Source organism: Zootoca vivipara, chromosome 13, assembly GCF_963506605.1.
Source record: "Zootoca vivipara chromosome 13, rZooViv1.1, whole genome shotgun sequence".
Taxonomy (NCBI): domain Eukaryota; kingdom Metazoa; phylum Chordata; class Lepidosauria; order Squamata; family Lacertidae; genus Zootoca; species Zootoca vivipara.
In genome coordinates, this window is record NC_083288.1 from 18,477,653 (window position 1) to 18,494,446 (window position 16,794).

Sequence of the window (16,794 nt, forward strand, 5' to 3'; positions counted from 1 at the left end):
CCCTTCCGTATCTCCTCAAAATGGTTTCTTCTGTGTATTCCCCGCCTACAAAGATCATTCCCGAGGAATAATTACATGTGATCTGACTCTGGCAATGTATGTCTGTCCTCCCTCAATGGCACACTGGGGTTGCGTACACACGATACATTTAAAAGACACCCCCCCTCCCGCCAAGCATCCTAGAAATTGTAGTTTACCCCCCAAAAATATGAACACCCACACCATACTGAACATTGAGAAAACATTGAACCCCCATTTAGAGCACGTGGCTTCCCACTCAAAGGATTCTAAGAAATGTAGTTTACCCCTCACGGAACTACGATTCCCCAGCCCCGATAGCAAACCACAGTTCCTGGGATTCTCTCTGTGTGTGAGAGAGCACTTTAAATGTAAATGCAGGCTGGGAGCAGGTAAAAGGTTCCAGTGTTTTGTTATTTCTAAGTCCCAAGGGTCACTAAGGGGGCCAAGGCCTGAACACATCTTTTGCTTACCTTCCAAGTCCCGGACTGCAGAATCCGGGACCGGCAGCCGTGTGACACCGGAAGTTGCGTTGATGTAACTTCCGGTGTCGCTTTGCCCTTCTTTGGGCACCAAAAATGGCCACCGCCAGCTTCAAAAGTAGCTTCTACGCATGACCGGAAGTGCATCAACGCAACTTCCGGTGTCACCCCGCCCATCTATGGGCACCAAATTGGCCGCCGCCGACACCAGAAGTCGTATCTACACACTTCCGGTCATGCGTAGATGCGACTTTTGAAGCCGGCGGCGGCCATTTTTTGTGCCCATAGAAGGGCAAATCAGAAAAAAAAGGCCGCCGGCAGGAGAAAATAACGGAGAAAAACGGGAGACGAAGTGATACGGGGGACCACCGGGAAAAGGTAAGTAAAAACGAGGGTTTCCCGGGGAAAACGGGAGACTTGGCAGCTATGATCTTTTGTGCTGGATGAGATGTCATAGTTTGGGTCTCCCACCTTGGAACCCTCCCCTTTCTGGAGTACCGGGACCCAAAACAACTCACCCGCTGCTCCATTTTGAAAGGGTTGCCGAGCTCACATATCACTGTCTCCTCGAACCTGCAGGCGCCGCTCTGAAGAAAGAAAAGGCCACCTTGCTGAATATTGCCTTATTTCGTCGGCATTTCGACGCTTCTGCGCAAAAGCAGACTCGATGGGGTGCAGCAAATGTTGCGCTCCGACAGGGGCAACTTCCACCAGCCCCACTGTCAGGAGTCCAGTTCCCGGCTTGATAACACAGTGAGCGTAGTTCATTTAAAAGGATGTTTCATTGTCAAAACAAACAGATAGCTCCAAATGGCTTTAAAACAGCCTCCACCATCATCAATCAAGATGACCCTTCCGAAGACTGCTTCTGGCGCGACCAGAAGCAACTGAACTTTCCCTTCATACGGCTTTTGTTTTGCTTCCTATCTTGCGGCCCTACCATCATCCCTGACCACTTGGTCCCGTTAGCTAGGGATGATGGGAGTTGTAGTCCCAAAACATCTGGAGGGCCGCAGTTTGGCTGTGCCTGGATTAGGGCATCTGTGTATACAGTGGTACCTCGGTTTATGAACACAATTGGTTCCGGAAGTCTGTTCATAAACTGAAGCGTTCATAAACTGAAGCGAACTTTCCCATTGAAAGTAATGGAAAGTGAATTAATCCGTTCCAGATGGGTCCGCGGCGTTCGTGAACCGAAAATTCGTAAACCGAAAATTCGTAAACCGAGGTGTTCATAAACCGAGGTTCCACTGTATATTCATATATATATCTTCCTCTTTACACAGTTTTGTGTACTCTTTTTTTCAAATCATGTTATTGCTTTATAATTGATATATATAGATATATATATATTCTCCTTATTTTTATTTAAAAGGGGGGGGGAGTCACTCACCGGCCGAACAGAGGAAGGCAGCAGAGAGGGTGGGAACGTGATGTTGAGGAAAGCCTCGTGCGCATCTTCTCCATTCGTGGGTGACGACGGTATATTTGTGACGCTGACGCCCAGGTTCAGCTTCTTGACATCCCGGCTGTACTGCAACACTTGCATCCCATTCCGCCTGCATCGGGGGAGATGGCACAGGTGTGGGGGGTGGGCTAAAGGCAGAGAAGGGCTGTCCATCCACCCACCTCCTAGTTAACTCTCTGGAGGTCCCACGGAAAGAATGTCAGACGTGCAAAGTCTGCATGCTGCTGCTGCCCCTAGTGGTGAGCCAGTGAGGGTGCAAAGGGAACGCATTTCTCACCTGGGCAACTTCTGGTTCTGGTCATTTAAAAAGACAGCCTTAATCTTCAGGTTGCTGTTGCATTTGTTGTCTGTTCCACATTGCTTCTTGAACTGAATCTGAAAGCGGAAGAGTTATTGCTATTGTTACAATCTATTCGCAGTGGGGGCGGCCGGGTGTGTGTGTGTTATTTCTGTATCAACAATTATATACCAGTATATTACAGAATCACCTCCTGGCAAATAGAAGGGGAAGAAATGGAGGCAGCGAGAGATTTTACTTTCTTGGGCTCCTTGATCACTGCAGATGGTGACAGCAGTCACGAAATTAAAAGAAGCCTGCTTCTTGGGAGAAAAACAATGACAAACCTAGGCAGCATTTTAAAAAGCAGAGACATCACCTTGCCGACAAAGGTCCGTATAGTTAAAGCTATGGTTTTCCCAGTAGTGATGTATGGAAGTGAGAGCTGGACCATAAAGAAGGCTGATCGCCGAAGAATTGATGCTTTTGAATTATGGTGCTGGAGGAGACTCTTGAGAGTCCCATGGACTGCAAGAAGATCAAACTTATCCATTCCTAAGGAAATCAGCCCTGAGTGCTCACTGGAAGGACAGGGGTCCTTTAACCTTTAAATGGCAATATGTTGCACGCAGGGCTGGATTGAGGTTTGATGAGGCCCTAAGCTACTGAAGGTAATGGGGGCCTTTATATGTCCAGCTGTCCATGGTCAACAACAAATTGTCACTGCTTTTTGTGTTGAATATATGCTATCTGGTAATTTATGGACCTAATAGGTATCTCTAGCCATTTGCACATGCAGAATGTAGGCACCCTATATATAGAAATGAGTAAACTAGTGATATTTTAGGGAGCAGGCTAGTAGGCAGGGATATCAACCATCCAAACAAAATAAATATTGCGCCGTGAAGGGTCTCCCAAATTTTGGCTGGCCCACTTGAAATATTTGATGCGAAACAAGTCAAAGCCATCACCCAACGATGGCACAAATGCCACCAATAGAGCACTGCAGCACACTGGTCCACGTGCACGAGCCCACGCAACTTATTTTTCAGGATGTTATTTTGCTTTGTCTTTAAAATGATGGGGAACAGGCTTCCCCACCAGATGGTGCCAGAGGACAAATTGGATGCTGGATCTACAAAGGCTGATGATGGGAAACCAGAGTCAATTTCTCACAGATATTTGTCTGCCTTTGTATGTATGTATGTGTGCGCATGCACATAGCTCACCTTGGCGTGCATGTGTTAATCGTTTGCAAGAGATCCTGCCCCGCAGTCGGTTTAAGCTTAAGCTGCTGGACCAAATTTAGCAATATGCACAGACATTCTATAGAATCATAGAGTTGGAAGAGACCACAAGGGCCATCCAGTCCAACCCCCTGCCAAGCAGGAAACACCATCAAAGCATTCCTGACAGATGGCTGTCAAGCCTCTGCTTAAAGACCTCCAAAGAAGGAGACTCCACCACACTCCTTGGCAGCAAATCCCACTGCCGAACAGCTCTTACTGTCAGGAAGTTCTTCCTAATGTTTAGGTGGAATCTTCTTTCTTGTAGTTTGAATCCATTGCTCCGTGTCCGCTTCTCTGGAGCAGCAGAAAACAACCTTTCTCCCTCCTCTATATGACATCCTTTTATATATTTGAACATGGCTATCATATCACCCCTTAACCTTCTCTTCTCCAGGCTAAACATACCCAGCTCCCTAAGCCGTTCCTCATAAGGCATCGTTTCCAGGCCTTTGACCATTTTGGTTGCCCTCCTCTGGACACGTTCCAGCTTGTCTGTATCCTTCTTGAACTGTGGTGCCCAGAACTGGACACAGTATTCCAGGTGAGGTCTGAGCAGAGCGGAATACAGGGGTACTATTACTTCCCTTGATCTAGATGATATACTCCTATTGATGCAGCCCAGAATTGCATTGGCTTTTTTAGCTGCTGCATCACACTGTTGACTCATGTCAATGAGGGAAAATGAGCCAGCAAAACGAATGTTGGCCAATAGAACTGGCAAAGCTAACGTCAATTACAAGATATCAGTGAAACCAAAAATTAAAAAAGGAATGGAAATGTTTCAAAGATTATATGTTAAAGTATTGTTCTAAGAAAGATGTGCTAATATGCTTAGAATAAAAATGTAAAGTGTATGTGTGAATTGGTAGAATTGATGCTTTTGAATTATGGTGCTGGAGGAGACTCTTGAGAGTCCCATGGACTGCTAGAAGATCAAACCTATCCATTCTTAAGGAAATCAGCCCTGAGTGCTCCCTGGAAGGACAGATCGTAGAATTGATGCTTTTGAATTATGGCGCTGGAGGATACTCTTGAGAGTCCCATGGACTGCTAGAAGATCAAACCTATCCATTCTTAAGGAAATCAGCCCTGAGTGCTCCCTGGAAGGACAGATCGTGAAGCTGAGGCTCCAATACTTTGGCCACCTCATGAGAAGAGAAGAATCCTTGGAAAAGACCCTGATGTTGGGAAAGATTGAGGGCACTAGGAGAAGGGGACGACAGAGGACGAGATGGTTGGACAGTGTTCTCGGAGCTATGAAAATGAGTTTGACCAAACTGCGGGAGGCAGTGGAAGACAGGAGTGCCTGGCGTGCTATGGTCCATGGGGTCACGAAGAGTCGGACACGACTAAACGACTAAACAACACAACAACAACATGTGTGAATTGGAAAAGAAAGGACATAAAAGAAGTACAAATAACGATATATTTGGAGACTGCAAGGATAAATGTGGAGATAGAGATTTAAAGAAGTCGAATTGTGGCGGAGGGAAGCTGGGGGTGGGGGAGTACTGTACTACTACTAATAATAATAATTTATTATTTATACCCCGCCCATCTGGCTGGGTTTCCCCAGCCACTCTGGGCGGCTTCCAAAAGAAAAATAAAACACAGCAATCTATTTAACATTAAAAGCCTCCCTGAACAGGGCTGCCTTCAGATGTCTTCTAAAAGTCTGGTAGTTGTTTTTCTCTTTGACATCTGGTGGGAGGGCGTTCCACAGGGCGGGCGCCACCACCGAGAAGGCCCTCTGCCTAGTTCCCTGCAACTTGGCTTCTCGCAACGAGGGAACCGCCAGAAGGCCCTCGGTGCTGGACCTCAGTGTCCGAGCAAAACTATGGAGGTGGAGACGCTCCTTCAGGTATACTGGACCAAGGCCATTTAGTATATTTGTTTTCAATGTTTTTGAACTGTTTTTTTTCCTTTGCAAATTTCTCTCCCCCCCCCCCGGTTTATGTTCTGGTTTTGCTGTATTATTTAAATAAATAAAAATTATACATATATATGTAGAGAGAGAGAGAGAATGTTGGCAAATAGAGTGGCATCTGTAGAATAACTGAAAAGGTCGGTGCAATTAGCAGAAAGTGGGGCGATCCTAGGGGCAGAAAGAAGAGCAGTATGGGAAAACCGAGTTGTCCTGCCACATTGAGCAACCCAACAGAAGGCAAAAGGTGGGGGGAAGGAGACAAAGAAATTCAACAGCGAATGAGCTTGTGCAAAGCTGGGCGGTTTTGGGGAGGCGAAATGCTTTGGATTACTGCATGGCACTCACCTCAATCTGATTCTCACGGGATTGATCCTCGTTCAAGACAGGAAATGCATCAAGAGAGCGCAGGCCTAACTGGAACCGCATGGGCTTCTCGGCAAGAGAATAGTTCATGGAGAACGCAATGGGGTGCAGCTTGTCCCGCATATCAGCCTGCAGGGGAAGGGAAGAGTTTGTTGCAGAAAGCCCTCCACTTAGTTCTGAGTGATAATAATAATAATAATAATAATAATAATAATAATAATAATAATAATAATATATTTATACCCCGCCCTCCCCAGTCAAAACCGGGCTCAGGTCAGGGCGACTAACACCAATAAAATTACAATGAAAAATAAAAAGGAATTAATTAAAATACAGATTAAAATACAATATTAAAATTTAAAATGCAGCCTCATTTTAAGTAGTCCATAAATCCAAGCCATGAGGGAGAAAAACACAGGGGTCAGACTAAGTCCAACCCAAAGGCCAGGCGGAACAGCTCTGTCTTGCAGGCCCTGCGGAAAGATGACAAATCCCGCAGGGCCCTGGTCTCCTGGGAAAGAGCGTTCCACCAAGTTGGGGCCAATACTGAAAAGGCCCTAGTAGAGGCCAATCTAGCCACCTTATGGCTTGGGATCTCCAGAATATTGTTGTTTGTGGACCTTAAGGTCCTCCGCAGGGCATACCAGGAGAGGCGGTCCCGTAGGTACGAGGGTCCCAAGCCGCATAGGGCTTTAAAGGTCAAAACCAGCACCTTAAACCTGATCCTGTACTCCACCGGAAGCCAGTGCAGCTGGTAAAGCACTGGATGAATGTGATCCCGCGGCCGGGACCCCGTAAGGAGCCTCGTCGCGGCATTCTGCACCCGCTGGAGTTTCTGGGTCAGCTTCAAGGGCAGCCCCATGTAGAGAGAGTTACAATAATCAAGCCTGGAGGTGACCGTTGCATGGATCACTGTGGCCAGATCAGGGCGAGAGAGGTAAGGGACCAACATCTTGGTTGTACTCTGTCGAGGAATTCGAAATCTCAGAGGGTCATCTCCAAGGCCGTCTTCAGCAGATGCAGTGCTGGGGTGCAAATATCTGCCCAGAGCCCCCAAACTACCACAGCTAGTGTTGGGGTGGCTGTAGCTGGGCACTGCCAGCCATGGGGGGGGGCACAACTCTCCCCCATGCCGCTGCAGAAGAGCGATCCCTGCAGAGGCTTGGTAGTGAAGTTGCACCCCTCCCAAGCCTCTGCGGGAGGAGAGCGCAGCTTCCCTCCCAAGCCTCCTCAGGAGAGCGATCCTGGGAGGGAAGCTGCGCGCCCACCAGCTATATGGTTGGTGGGGCGCAGCTTCCATCCTAAGCCTCTGCAGGGATTGCTCTCCTCCCGAGGAGGCTTGGGAGGGAAGCTGCACGCTTGCCAGCCTTATGGTTGGCGGGGCGCAGCTGGTGGGCGTGCAGGGAAAGGGGAGGTCACTGGGGCACCCCTGAGAGCCCGGCACCCTGGCACAACGCACCACTAAGCCTTATGGGAAAGACGGCTCTGGTCATCTCCCTTCTTGCAACCCACAATCGCGTTTGTGCAAAATAATCAAGTTATCAGCGTACATTGCAGATTATTCTAGCAGCAAACACATTACTCCCTTGCTGCCCTGTCGGAGACTTAGATCCCCAAAATGTGGTGTGCTTGCATCACAGGCTGTTAAATTCTGGCAGAAAAATGAAGTGGGAGAACATAGGAAAAATAATCTGGATTGAGATTTAAGGCGAAAGAGACTCGGGTTCAAATCTCTGCTCAGCTGCAAAGCATCAATCACTCTCCCGCGGGCTAACCAATTAAGCAGGGCTGTTGTACAGATGAAATAGACTGTTCTGAACTGTATTTAGGTTGTGACTATATAATTATGAATTATATTCTGAAACCTATGCTGGGAATATGTTTGAAATGGTGGTGGGCGGGGGGGGGGTGCACCTTAAATATGAATGAATATAATGTATTCCACTCTGAGCTCTTTGGAAGAAGGAATAAAATACACTAACATCATAAGTGCCCATGATAAAATTGGGAGAATATTGCCTTGGGGCAACAGGAGATTTGAATGGAGGCAGCTGCACAATAAGGTGAAAAAGATCAGGGCGGGGAGAAGATAGATTGAGATCCCCTGGTAGATCTACGGCTGATTTGCAGTAGATCAACAAAGGTTTCCAACACCCAATTTTGCAGCCATATTAACAAACAAAGCAACCATTTAGACTGCTAAAAGCTAACTAGGACTTATAGGACCCTGAGTTCAATGCAGTTCCGATATTGGAAATAAATCAGCAGGATCGGGATTTGTTTGTTCTCTTATTGTAACTGCGGCCACACCAAACATTTAAGGCACAGTCAACATACATTTAAAGAGCATGACTTCTCTCAAAGAACCCTGGGAACTGGAGTTTGTTACTGGTGCCAGGAATTGTATTTCCCTGAAGAGCAAAACTGCAGACCCCAGTGTTATAGGAATTCTAAGGTCTCATATATATAAATCATCCTATATAATAATGTCCAAGTTGTCCCTGCGTCCAGTTGTCCCGTGTGTCCCTGGGGTACTGCGCATGGGCCCCAGGGACACAGGGATTGGACAGCAGAGACGACGTACACACACGCGCACACGCTCTCCCTCCCCCTGCCAACTGCCGCTCCCGGCCGGACAAGCGCCTCAGTGTGCTTGCGCTAAAGAGCGAGGAGGAGGAGGAGGCTGCTTTAGCCCCCTTCCCCCCCTACCACCAGCAGACCAAGGGGCTCAGTACCTTGGATGCCGGTCTGGTGGGACATGACGGCAAGCAGCCGCCAGGAACTGCCGCCTCTCGGGCCGGGGGCAAAGGCAGGAAGCGGCGCCGGGGAAAGAGAGCCGCAACTCAGCGCCTCGCTGGCCTTTGCCCCGGCGGAGGCTCCTTCGGGCCAGGCAGCGGCGCCAGGACTCGGGCTGGAGACAACGGGGAAGCGGCAGAGACACCGGGGAAGCGGCAGAGTCACCGCTGCCATGTGCAGCTGAGGAGGCGGCGGGCTGAGGAGGGCGGCCCGGGCCGAGGCGGCGGGCGTCGAGCCGAGGGGGCCGCCGGGGAAGCCGCCTCGAGCTCCGGGCTCCTTCCTTCCTCCTCCTCCTCCTCCTCCTCCTCCTCCTCCTCCTCCTCCAGCAGCAGCAGCAGCAGGAGTGCGACAATGGTGGGACCCCCTCCTCCCATCTCCCGGCAGCTCCGGCCGCCCCTCGCAGCTCCTCACGGGCGTCGCCATAGCCTCTGGCTGGCTGCTGGAAGAGGAGGAGTAGGCTCGCTGGCCCTGAGATCCACCCACCGCCGCCTCCTTTCCGCCCCTTGGCTGCCTGAGCCCCGACACCTCTCCTTTTCCTAGCGGCGCCCATGGTGTCCTGGCCGAGGAGGTGGCGCCGCGGCCCCGGCTTCTGCCGAGACACGCGCTCTAGCGCCTGTTTTTAAACGGGCTGAATTCCACTAGTATGTTCATAAATGTACAAGGCAAAAAAGTATATAAACCACATGTGTGAAGTAGTACAGGAGAGCAATCCTGAAGCCATTTTGACTTCCCCAGTGACCTCAAATATTCCTCTGCAGTGAGGAAGGAAATGGGAAAGGCTCCCCATTGTCTCTTTGCTCACAAATCCTGTCTTAAGGGCGTATTTGTGCATGAAGAGGGTGAGCCTGTGACCTGGATTCAGGAACTAAGTACGTATTTAGCATCTCAGCACTGACCATTGTCAGGTATCCTGACAAACAGGATTTCTGCGGTAGACCTCCTCCTTCTGTGATGTATGTACGATGTTTTAGGGGGTGGTCTTGAGCTACAGGGTGGGCAATTTCAAAAGTCTATATAAGGGCTTGCACACCATTGTTTGGGTTCCCTCCTGCCTCCTGCGTGTGGTGAGTGAGCACCCTGTTGCAAGAGTTCCTTGAATAAAGATCAGGCTTACTAGCTGCCTTGCTTCTCAATATCCTCTGGTTGGCCTCTGTTATTTTCTCCTTCTGACAGGGGACCTACTTAAGGACTCTATACAGGCTCTTGGATACCCCATAAGGGAAAAGGATCTGTTTTTTCCTTGTAACACCAGGATTCTTTGGGAGAAGTCATGTTCTTTAAATGCGCATGGCATGCACTTTTAAGTGTGTGGCGTGGATGCGGGCTGCATGCCTTTTGTAGCTGGCTGTGGGTGGTAGATCTCGGGGTTCTATAGATCTAAAGTCTGCCCACCCCTGGACAAGGTGATGTTTGGCTCGCTCCCAGCCACCTGAGTGCATCGCTTAAACTGCCCACTGCCCTCGCCTCACCCGCAAGAGGACTTCCAGGGTCTGACACTTCTCCCTTGGCATGGAAAACTGTCCCTTGTAGACGGCGGACTGCGTCCCGGCAAAATATACCCGGGGTGGGCGGCGGTCCCGGTCGGCTTCCACCAGGTAGTTCAACTCTGAAATGAGATGGGGAGGGGAAGTGATAGGGTGGGGAAAACAGGCCGGAGGCACTGTCAAGACTCAGCAGGCACATGTGCACCCCACTCCCTCCACCCAGAGGCAGCCTGTCCCATTTTGCCGCCTGAGGCAAAACAGGAAAGTGCTGCTCCCGTCATCTCCACCCCCCCCCATCCTGCCGAATCCTCGCTTACCAGGGGGGCGTGTGTTGGATAAATTAAAAAAAGGGGTTCCTCGATTGGAGGTATCCCTCCAAGAAACCCAAACAAAAAGGATGCAGGCTCCGAGTGTAAATAGAAGCCTTTATTGAAATACAAACAGGCAGAGGGACAGCCTTGAAAATAAGGAGGTGGCGATGAAGAATCGCATCCAAAGCAATGTTTCTTACGCCCTTGGTGATTTCATTCCATTGCCACCAAATTTTACCACCCTGAACCAATCAAAATCATTTTAGTCTGCAGGATCAGTCCTCGTCGTAACATCCTGTGATTAAAATCATTTTTCAATGTCTTTCTTTAATAAGACTTTGGCTCATTTTCCTGTTCATGAAATGTCTCCCTCTATCCTCTTATGTCAGCAATTCAAGATTAATCACAACGGCCATGCCTAGACGATTGCCTTCTCTTGCACACTACGGCTGCCATAGATTCTAACAGTTTATGCTTTTCCCGTGTTCTGGAAGGGACATTTGCTACATACAGTACCTGAAAACAACTAGTTCTGTACTGTAAAAAGTAGGCAGGCATAGGCCTTTTCAGTTTGAGCCGTAGAAAAGAAAACGTAATAATCAAAACGATACAACTTATGAAATTATTGTTTTGTCCATCAACTTGGCAGCTTCTGGCAAGATCTCGTGAGATCTCGCAGAACTCTCACGAGATCTTGCCAGAAGCCACAGTCATGTGACCCCAGTGGCAGCAGGGGCGGGCTGTGTGCCAGCGGGGTCGATGCCCTATGGGATTCTGCCGCCCGAGGCATCTGCTTCACTCTGCCTCCTGGGTGGGGCGGCCCTGCCTCCACCTCAGCTCAGCTGTTGTATTCTGGGCCTGGTAAGGGCTGGGTTCAAGTTGAAGTTCTGAGAAACCTCCAGAATGGAAAATGAGTTCTGCGTGTGATTTATATATTTATCAATCCATTCGATTTCTATCCTGCTCTTCCTTGCAAAGCAGTGCTGGTTAACAGTTTAACCTGAACCCGGGAAAAGGCAAGACTGAAAGAGGAAGGTGCCTCTGGGCATATCCGGAATGGACAGATCAAGCTCAGGGCTTGTGCGGCTTCCAGAGGATGAGCCCCCGAGCTTCTCTCCTGAAAAATAAAATCCCTCTCCAATGGAACTTCTACTCACTTATGGTTTCCTTGTATGCCGGGTTTCCCGCACTTTGGGAATAGGAGAAGCAGAGCTGCACCTTGATGCTGTTAGACGAGGAGGTGGGGAGAGAAAGGAGAGAGAAAGAGAGAAATGTGATTGACCTGGAAGTCTTGGAACAGGATCAGATGGGAGTAAACACAGATTCCTCCAGGCAGGGATGTTGTGGTCTGGGTTTGTGGAGGGTCAAAGACCTGCGACTATTGTATTTCTGCCGCAGGTTCCCTGATGAGGGTGTTATTGGTTTGTTTTTGCTTTATTACGTACAGTGGTACCTCGGTTTATGAACACAATTGGTTCCGGAAGTCTGTTCATAAACTGAAGCGTTCATAAACCGAAGCGAACTTTCCCATTGAAAGTAATGGAAAGTGGATTAATCTGTTCCAGACGGTCCGCGGAGTACTTAAACTGAAGCGTTCATAAACTGAAGCGAACTTTCCCATTGAAAGTAATGGAAAGTGAATTAATCCGTTCCAGATGGGTCCGCGGCGTTCGTAAACCGAAAATTCGTAAACCGAGGTGTTCGTAAACCGAGGTTCCACTGCGTTTTGTGTGTTCATTTTGTATTTTTATGTTGTCGACTGTGATCATCAGATGAAGGGTGGTATACAAATTAATAATAATAATAATAATAATAATAATAATAATAATAATAGAAATCATTCAAAGGAGGCAACTCTGCCACATCTCTATAGAGCAGACATCCCCAAACTTCGGCCCTCCAGATGTTTTGAACTACAATTCCAATCTTTCCCAACCACTTGTCCTGTTAGCTAGGGATCATGGGAGTTGTAGGCCAAAACATCTGGAGGGCCACAGTTTGGGGATGCCTGCTATAGAGCTTGCTCCAGTGCACTATACTGCTCTTAGCGACAGATGTTTTCTTCATTCACATTTAATCTGAATCCCTCCCTTTCTTGTGTAAACACTCCTACTTCTTGTCCTGCACTCGGCGGGGAGGGCAAACAATTGTTTCCCCGATTTTTTCCGACATCCCCTTAAACAAGCTGAAAATTGGCTACGTGCTCCCCTTTCATCTTCCTTTCCTTAGGCTAAATATAACCAGTTCCATCGCATTTCTGCCGCCACTCCGCCTTCCAAAAAGCCCTGGCACCCAGGGAGGCGGGTGAGGAGAGAGAACTGTGAGAAGAGAACATAGAAGGAAGCTGTTACCAAGAGTCTTCGCTACAGCTGTTTGGGTCCAAGGTGGTCGGGGTAACTGTGAACGACTTGTCTAAGATGTTGATCACCGGACGGGCTCTGCAGAGAGATATGAGACAAAAGGGAAATGAGCGGGGTACTGTTTAAGGATGTTGTTGTTGTTGTTGTTGTTGAATTTATATACCGCCCTATACTCGGTGCTTCACAGAATAAAATCAAGATATGAAACCACAAAATACATAATAAAAATAAAAACAACAACCCAATATTCCCCCCCCCCAACAAAACACATCTTAAAAGGGCATAGGATATAAATCAGATCAAGCAAAGGCCTGGTTAAAAAGCAATGATTTTGCCTGGCGCCTAAGGTGTCTTCTTCTTCTTCTTCTTCTTCTTCTTCTTCTTCTTCTTCTTCTTCTTCTTCTTCTTCTTCTTCTTCTTATCACTCGTATCGGAGTAAGATTGTCTTCCATAAGCACGGTTTTAACAATGGGTCCGTAAGTGACTGTGGAGGCCAATTCTGGATCCACACGTCCTTCCACAGAGGGGACATTTGTAGGGCACCTTTTCTAGCCCCTCCGCCTTTATGGGGTCAGCAGAGTGGATCCTAAAAAGGGCTGATCATTCAAGGATACAGCTGCTGAGCTGCTCGACTGCCTTGTTCCTTGAGTCAGAACGACTGAATCTGTATCCATCGCCCATGTGCCGGTTCATGACTAGGGGCTTCCAGATTTCACGATCCTGGCTCCGTTACCATTTGCTGATCGCCATGGGACTTGTGTGTGTGTGTGTGTGTGTGTGTGTGTGTGTGTGTGTGTGTGTGTGTCAGCCTAAAGGTGTACAATGAAGGCGCCAGGCGAACTTCCCTGGGGAGAGCATTCCAGAGAGGGGAGCCACTGCAGAGAAGGCCCTGTTCTCATGTTGTCACCCTCCAGATCTCTCAAGAGGGAGGCACACGAAGAAGATGATATCAGGGTCCAGGTAGGTTCATATGGATAGAGTCGGAGTCCACTTTACATGGATTTATACATGGAATTTTGGTGGTTCTGAACTAATGGAGCTTTGGTTGCACTGGACTGCCATTTGCATCAAGCACCTGCTTACGGAATCGTAGGACTGTAGCGTTGGAAGGGACCCCGAGGGTCATCTAGTCCAACCCCCTGCAATTCAGGAATCTCAGCTAACGCATCCATGACAGAAGGCCATCCAACCTCTGCTGAACAACTTCCAAGAAAGGAGAGTCTGCATTCCACAGTCAAACAGCTCCTACTGTCAGAAAGTTTTTCTTGATGTTTCGTCAGAATCTCCTTTCTTGTAACTTGAAGTTTGCACATCGGCAAGTGTTGTTAAAAACAGCCTGATTAAAATATATTCAAAAATTATAAACATATATAGTATATATAACAAAGATCAAGTCCCATGCAGTACTATATACTTTTGGCAAAAAGTTGCAAAACATGAGTATTTTTTAATACAGTTATTTTATCAAATTTCTTGTTTGGTTTCTAAGTGGTCATAGTACATATCTGTTTATATGCTGGTTACTTTAGGATCCATGTAAAATATCGTAGGTAAGGTAAAAAGGTAAAGGTAAAGGACCCCTGGACAGTTAAGTCCCGTCAAAGGTGACTATGGGGTTGTGGCGCTCATCTCGCTTTTAGGCCGAGGGAGCCGGCATTTGTCTGCAGAAAGCTTTCCGGGTCATGTGGCCAGCATGACGAAACCGCTTCTGGTGCATGGAAATGCCTTTTATCTTCCCGCCATAGTGGTACCCATTTATCTACTTGCGCTGGCGTGCTTTCGAACTCCTAGGTTGGCAGGAGCTGGGATCGAAAGGTCGGCAGTTCGAATCCCCGTGACGGGAGAGAGCAATGGGAGCTCACCCCGTCACGGGGATTCGAACTGCTGACTTTTCAATCAGCAAGCCCAAGAGGCTCAGTGGTTTAGACCACATATCCCTATAGTATGTTCAATCGTGTGTGCAATAATGCATATAAAATGCAACAACTGTTTTAGTGGACATAGGAAAAAAAGAAGCTTGCCTTATTGAGATCAAGGAGCAATATGCATGCCATTCTGACTTCCTCACAGAAGGAAGGTGGATATTAATGCACAATAATAATAAAAACCCAAATAATCCCAAACATCAGCAGTGGCTTTGGACAAGTGAGCCGTGAGGGGAAAGAATTCTGCAAACCCTTGGGGGTACATTTCCTGTCCCTCTTTAAGTCTCCTCTCACCTGAGCAGCAGGATATTTTCTGAGAGTGTGCCCACCAAGAGATCGGGGTAGGAGTTCCCATCCACATCCATTCCGCCACTGAAGGAGTAGCCAAAGGTCTTGAGTCCGGGTCCGATGTCTTCGCCGCTGATAACCTGCAGAGGAGGAGGAAATGAGGGAGGAGGAAGGGCAGCCATAAAAAAAACTGTGTCCAGTTCTGGGCATCACAGTTCAAGAAGGATACTGACAAGCTGGAACGTTTCCAGAGGAGGGCAACTAAAATGGTCAAAGGCCTGGAAACAATGCCTTATGAGAAACGGCTTAGGGAGCTGGGTATGTTTAGCCTGGAGAAGAGAAGGTTAAGGGGTGATATGATAGCCATGTTGAAATATATAAAAGGATGTCATATAGAAGAGGGTGAATTGTTGTTTTCTGCTGCTCCAGAGAAGCGGACACGGAGCAATGGATTCAAACTACAAGAAAGAAGATTCCACCTAAACATTAGGAAGAACTTTCTGACAGTAAGAGCTGTTCGGCAGTGGAGTTTGCTGCCAAGAAGTGTGGTGGAGTCTCCTTCTTTGGAGGTCTTTAAGCAGAGGCTTGACAGCCATATGTCAAGAATGCTTTGATGGTGTTTCCTGCTCGGCAGGGGGTTGGACTGGATGGCCCTTGTGGTCTCTTCCAACTCTATGATTCTAAAAGGAGAAAGATCTATGTTGTGATCTGTGCCTCAAGGTTGATGGTGCCTTGGCCTTGGTTGGTGTGGGAGAGAACAGGACCGCTACTGATGTCACCAGGTATTCCTTGCTTTCGAACAGAGATTGCCTGCAACCGGTATTCTTCATCCACACCCTGTTGGACTACAACTCCCAACAACCCCAGCCAGCTTAGTCAAGAATGATGGGAGTTGTAGCCCAACAGATTCTGGGGACCCAAGATTGAACGACAGTGGTCCACACCAACAGCTCTCCAGAATTTTGGACAGGGTTGTGTTTTTTTTAAAGACAGGTTGTGTCTTTGTATATTCTGTTGGAAGCCATTCAGAGTGGTTGGGGCAGTCAGACGTGTGGGGTACAAAAAACATATTGTTGTTATTTTCCAGGCCTATCTGGAGATGTCGGGAATTGAACTCACAGCCTTCTGCATGTAAAACATGACCTCGACCCCTGAGCTATGACCCTTCTGTAGCTGGGGATGGTGCAGATCCATAATGGGCACATAGCCTAGAAGTGCGGAACCCCACCCCACCCCACCCCAGCAGATCCACGATGTGGGGCCAAGCTCTGCTGAAACCCAGTCCCTGCTGAAACATGAGGAAGGCATTGCATGAGATCACAGGCAGTTTCCTCGCCAAGCATGGAGGGGAAGAATAATGAAGAGGAACCAGCAAGGTGAGCTTACCTGCTGGGGCTTATCAATAAGCCCTCCTGCACCACTGTGGTAAATGTAGACCTTCCCCGAACCTTCAAAAGGAGCTCCAACTGCGATATCTATGGGGGAAAGGAGGGAGGATAAGGGTCAGGTGGACTCGTTTGCTGGCTTTCCAAAGGAGGCATCTAAAAGAAACCTACAGTCGCTCTTCAAAACAAATCTCGCTAAACTCTCCCACCGCCTCCAAACTCCAGAACTTTATTCTCCTTGAACAAAAAAACCAACTTCATGAACTCTTTCTGGATGTAGAAAATGAGAACGGCCAGAGAGAGGGCTAAGCTAAACCTTTTCTCCTTGATTACAGTTGTCCACGATTCTCTCCTAATTATAAATACATTTCATATGCACTCCCCCCCCCCAAATACACATTTTTGCAAAGCAACTTTCCCT

General features: G+C 48.1%; 1 protein-coding gene across 2 annotated transcripts in view; it reads right to left on the reverse strand.

Moving 5' to 3' along the window:
• Positions 1-16,794, reverse strand: part of ITGA3 (integrin subunit alpha 3) — a 91,946-nt gene that overhangs the window by 17,476 nt on the left and 57,676 nt on the right. For both annotated transcript variants that reach the window (XM_060281422.1, XM_060281423.1), the window contains 9 exons: positions 16,375-16,463; positions 14,995-15,128; positions 12,767-12,853; positions 11,573-11,640; positions 10,090-10,226; positions 5,807-5,953; positions 2,246-2,343; positions 1,894-2,059; positions 1,019-1,087 (listed from right to left, as the gene is read on the reverse strand). In XM_060281422.1, the coding sequence (XP_060137405.1) occupies positions 1,019-1,087; positions 1,894-2,059; positions 2,246-2,343; positions 5,807-5,953; positions 10,090-10,226; positions 11,573-11,640; positions 12,767-12,853; positions 14,995-15,128; positions 16,375-16,463 (995 nt within the window). The remainder of the gene's footprint in view (positions 1-1,018; positions 1,088-1,893; positions 2,060-2,245; positions 2,344-5,806; positions 5,954-10,089; positions 10,227-11,572; positions 11,641-12,766; positions 12,854-14,994; positions 15,129-16,374; positions 16,464-16,794) is intronic.